The sequence below is a fragment of the Sycon ciliatum genome, chromosome 9, assembly GCF_964019385.1.
Source record: "Sycon ciliatum chromosome 9, ocSycCili1.1, whole genome shotgun sequence".
Lineage (NCBI taxonomy): Eukaryota > Metazoa > Porifera > Calcarea > Leucosolenida > Sycettidae > Sycon > Sycon ciliatum.
The window spans coordinates 15689089-15694446 of record NC_088651.1 but is presented as its reverse complement, the minus strand read 5'-3'; the positions used below and the strand labels follow the sequence as shown (position 1 = coordinate 15694446).

General features: G+C 50.3%; 1 protein-coding gene across 1 annotated transcript in view; it reads right to left on the bottom strand.

The window, feature by feature from the left end:
- Nucleotides 1–2074: 2074 nt before the first annotated feature.
- The window catches only part of LOC135824590 (mucin-19-like), a 5502-nt gene continuing 2218 nt past the window's right edge, over nt 2075–5358 (bottom strand). The window contains exon 1 of the mRNA XM_065337323.1: nt 2075–5358. This exon is cut by the window's right edge and continues 2218 nt beyond it. Within this exon, the coding sequence (XP_065193395.1) occupies nt 4008–5358 (1351 nt within the window). The 3' untranslated portion in view covers nt 2075–4007.

Below are 5358 nucleotides of genomic sequence, written 5' to 3'. Positions count from 1 at the left end.
TCCGCAGATTGAGTAATATAATTATTATAAGTTTTTACTGGACTATCGCCCTGCATGCATTCCAAGGATCTCTGTCTTAGCTCGCTTCACCAGTATCGTGTCTACACTACGCAACTCTTGAGTGCTCGATGCACTGCACTATCGGCCTGCATACATCCCCCCCCCCCTACACTTCGCATACATACTCATTCTCTTAATGGTACGGTACTCTGGATGGTACGGTATTCTTGATTGTACGGGACAGGTACGGGATAGCGTCATACGTAGGTCCGTCTGCCACACACAAGCACCAAATTAAAGCTGTGTGGACCCTAGCTAGCGCCAGACGTTACTGAAGTAAGGTCTTTTACTAAAGTAACGCATGTTACTCACACAGCAGTCCTCTGCTTTCTTCACTTTATTAGCCAACTTCGGCCACGTCACGAGTAGGTGTGGAAATTACTACTCATAACTGAGAGGCTATAACACTGTAACCTACCACTTCTGTAGGTGAGAACTCGCGCGCGCGCGCAGATAACGGTCCACGATCGATATTGTACGAGATCGATTTACATGAATAGGAATAAAAGGGAACGTCTAGTATGACTGAACTTCACTTCAATTTGTTGGCCGCTTCGGATCACGTCCCGCAGTCTACCAACTCAGTCGAAGTCACTCTACGGATTGATGGCATCCAATGGACGACGATTGGGGGACGACACCTCAGTCCTGGACTCGACTCCCACGACGGACGCGGCCGCCACACTGGGCATCGAGATCGCGTCTTCTGCACAGCTGTGAAGGCTCCGTCACCTGGCCGGCTACTGAAGAACGAGTGGGGAATGACGCTCATGGCACACCTGATAGCGGTGAAAGTAGTGATTCATTGGAGAGCAGCAATGCGTCCCACTCACGTGACTGTGAAGGTTCGGAGTCCAAGCAGGCTACTGAAGCCGAGTGAAGGATTAGGCGGTGATGACGCTCAGGGCACACCTGAAAGCGGAGACCGTATCAATTCATTGACGATGAGGAAGGTGTCCAGAGGAATAGCCAATGAAGCCAGTCAAATTTATCTGGTGCCTTCGCCTGAGTGCTGGGAATCGACTGAGAGCCTAATTGGCGAGCTCTACGCCACTGAAAACGTCCGGCCACTTTGGCGGTGTGCTCCGACTGACGTCATCACCGATCTATTTGCCGATCAAGCGAACCAGCCGGCTGTTTTGTTCACTGCGGATGCAGCCCTGTTGTTCCTCCTTGTGGAGCAGTCTGAACCAATTGACATGTACGACTGCAGAGAAGCGATCACCGAGCTATATCGGCGATGGATCAGTATGGGACAAGTGCCACAGCTGGATCGAGCCTCCGTTCTCGAGCATGATGGCATCAGAGCCGTTGTTATGGCTACGGGGCGCGTAGATCACATTCCAGGTGCTTTCGTACAATTCTTCCATGTGGAAAATGAGGAGGTGTCTCTTTGCTGGAAAATAGTTCGGTCAGAAAGGTACTGTTCCAGAATCGGAGTAATGTGCGATAATATCGGATGTACAAAGAACAAAGCTTGCTCCAAACGGTTTTGTCTTCATCAATGTACTAGACATTCCTCTTTGCTTCTGAAAAATCTTGTCCTCTCAAAACCCCTGTTCAATTGCTGTTGTCTTCCTTTCCTCGCCTGTCTCAGACAGACGGATGGACAGCGACATGGCCTATCTGTCTGTCTGTCTTTCTCTCTCCCTCGTCTATCTCTGTATGTCGCTGGCTGTGTCTCTCCATGTCTGTTTCCCTCTTTCTGTGTGTGTCTCTCACTGCTCATCAACATGACATGTATCTGCCTGTCTCTGCCTGTCTCTCACTGCATGTCTCTGCTTGGCTCTGCCTGGCTCTGCCTGGCTCTGCCTGGCTCTGCCTGTCTCTGCCTGGCTCTCACTGCTCATCAACATGACTGTATATGTATCTAGGTTTTCCTGCTACTGACTACATACATATCAATAATATATGTTGATAGTCTATTACATGTATACGGCATATCTTGACGGTCTTGACATTCACTTGATGCTGCTTTCACGCTAGAACAAGCTCGCAAAGCACAAAGGAAACAAAGATGGGGTAAAAAAACCTCGAAAATTGGAGTGAAGTGACATAAAACATAGCTGGGAGGAAGAGCTGGAAATTTAAATCTAAGGCTAAAACAACTGCAAGAGTTTCGGTAAAAAAGCGACTATCGCTGATAGCAGTGTATCGTGTACAATGTGTAGGCGCTTTGAGAATGAAAATGTAGAAATTGGAAAGGAAAAAAGCTAGAAACTAAGAATAAACGAAATAATGTGGAGAACATGCCAAGGAACACGCGGCCTTTCGCGTAACAAGACCCAGCAGAAAGTGTTGACGTATGTATGAGCATGAAGGCCAGGAATGAACGCTCCCTAAAAGTAATAGTTTCAATCGCAACTAACGGCGATAACCGGCAAGAAATACTTCAGTACTTCAAATTAAATTCTCAGTCTTGGATAGATAAGACGATTCCCAACGGGCTCCGTATTCAATTTCATGACGAAGTCAATATCAAAAGTCATAACGTCATGGACATGCCAGGGGGAAACCCCTGCAGCCTGCACAATGCACATGAGCATGCCTGAGTGGTGCTGTGCACCCAGTGCATGCCAACGTCATAGCAACGCTAGATCCTTGCACGAGACCCGGAAAGGCAAAATAATCATCTTAGCCATCTGGAAGCTAACTCAATCAACGGAAGTGTGTAGAGAAGCATGTCACTGCATACCCAGAGATCATCACAATGACCTCATACACAAGACAGGATGACATAATGATAAACATGAGAATCCATTCAGTGAAGTAATGGCGTCACATTTCCAACATGTTTCTGTGCTATGTGGAACGTGAGCGGGATCAACGGCGACACAGTAAACCACCTCTATCATGCAGTATTCTGTTCTCGAGGTTCGTGGTTTCTCGTAAAAAAAAACAACAACAAAAAACAGTGAGCTAGCTCAATATGCCGCCATTGCTCAAACTGAGAGTTATCACAGCTTGGTCAACTCACCTCACGAAACTATCTCACCCACCAATGTCACCAAGCACACCGAGACGCCGATGCTATTTCCCAGCGCGAACATTGTGACGCCCAGCCAGGTTAATTTCTAAACCAGGGTCTAGTGTGATGTTGCATGAGAGCACTCACTGTTGGCAGTCACTGCTGTGAAAACAGTACTTCACAAAGAGCACTCACTGTTGGCAGGCACTGCTGTGAAAACAGTACTTCACAAAGAGCACTCACGGTTGGCAGGCACTGCTGTGAAAACAGTACTTCAGCTACTAGTGTATAGGCGAGCATGGAAACACTTGGAGCACACGCTGATGATGCTCATCCAGTGAACCGGCAGGGTTGAAATGTAAGAGCAACCTGAACTGAAAAGGTAGAAGCAGGTGTTATACTGCTTGATTTCTACTCCAGTATGAGCAGTGGTGTATTTCCACGCAGGGAACACCCACGTCAAATATGCTATCCTGTGGAGTAGTGAGAGAAAGATGTCCGGGTTGCCATTGCAGAGAAACAGATGATAATTATGCGTTTACACTGCCTCAAGACAGATTCCAGTGCTTGTGTTAGAGACTGGTGGAAAGCAGATTGTGTGCTGAATAAAACCAGTTGAGCATTTCCAATCCTAGCTTCACAGGACTGGTATGAAAGACACAACCTGTGCAGAGGTGCAGTTATGGAGAGCTTGCCGTGAGTGCTTGCAGCGCAGACCAGCACAGTGCAGTATGAGCAACAACACGGCATCACAGCTATTCATCGTGCTCCACTCCGGTTTCAATGACAGCTCCACTCTACGCCGACTACTCCAGTATCAATAAGGACAGCTCCACTCTCAGCTCACTTCACCAGCATCAATAAGGACACCTTCACTATCAGCTGACTCCACGGATGTCAAAGGCAGCTCCACTTTCAGCTGATTGTAGCCATGTCCACGAAATACACACCCCCAGCCTGGTGAAGGCGAGCAGTGCGTTCAAGATGCCGCACCACCCTTGCTCTTCTTCTTCTTCGCCGACGCGACCACCTTACTGCCGCCACTGCCTACTGGTGCTGCTTTGCCTCCAGTTGTTTTCGTGCCACCACTGCTGGCTCTGCCTGTTGCTGCTGCTGATGCTGGTGTTGGTGCTGTTGTTGTTGCTGTTGGTACTACTGTTGTCGCTGCTGCCTTTCCTACAGTTGCTTTAGCGCCGCCACTACTGGTTCTGTCGGCAGAGGGTGCAGCGTTGCTCGCGCCAGTCACAGTACGGGCGCCTGTCGGGGAAGTCGCACTGCCAGCCTTGCTTGCATGAGCAGGAGAGGCGGCCGACGAAGCGGCCGATGAAGCAGACGCCTTTGCCGCTGTTGTCGTCGTTGTCGTCACGCCGCCGTCGGTGTTAGCTACGGCAGCATGCGCTGCACCGGCCGAGGCAGCGCCTGAAGAAGGCACAGCCGTGCTGTCCACAGCAGCTGCGCTGGCCATGCGACGCTCGGCAGGACCGTCGGCTACACGTGCAGCAAGTAGCTCGCCGTGCTCCGTGATGTTATCGACCAACGCCGCCAGACGTCCGCTGAACGCGGAATGCAGTTCTGGTGAGTCGTTGACGGACACTTCGTTGAGCTTGATCAGGGCTTCTTCCATTGCTTCCGACATGGCAGCGTCCACAGCTGCCGAGAACTGCTCTACCTCGCGTTTGATGTGCATCGTCTCGGCAACCATTTCTCCCGGCAGTCGTTCCAGAGTTTCGTTCAGTTTGTCCAGCTCCAGGTACTCGACAATCGTGTTGTACTGTTTGCCGGTGGCCGGATCATGGAGAATGATTGCTGGTGCTGGTGCTGCCGCTGCAGTGGTGGACTGGTCATCTGCTGCTGTTGCTACTGTGGCCGTTCCTGCTCTAACTGACGGGGTTGTTGTTGCTAGGCTTGGTGATACTGCAGCTTGCATTGCTGTTGACTGCGCTGCTGTTGGCGGTGATGCTGTAAGCTGTACTGTCGTTGGTTGTGTTGTTGGGGGTGCTGCTGTTGGTTGTGCTGCTGCTGTTGATGACGATGATGATGTTTCTACTGCTGTAGTTGTCGCTGCTGTTGTTACTTTCGATGTTGTCGCCGGTGCCAAGCTCGATGTCAATGGCGTCGAGGACACCACTGCCATTGGTGATTCCGTAGCGGCTAGCACTCCTGCTGCTGCGGGTGCTGCTGCTGCTGCTGATAATGACGATGATGATTTTCCCCTTGCACTGATGCCAGTGGTATCGCTACTGTTACTGTCAGGTACACTGCTGATGGGCACGCTGCGGGTATGGCTATCATTGCTGGAGATCATGGTGGTAACACTGCTGCTGCTGCTG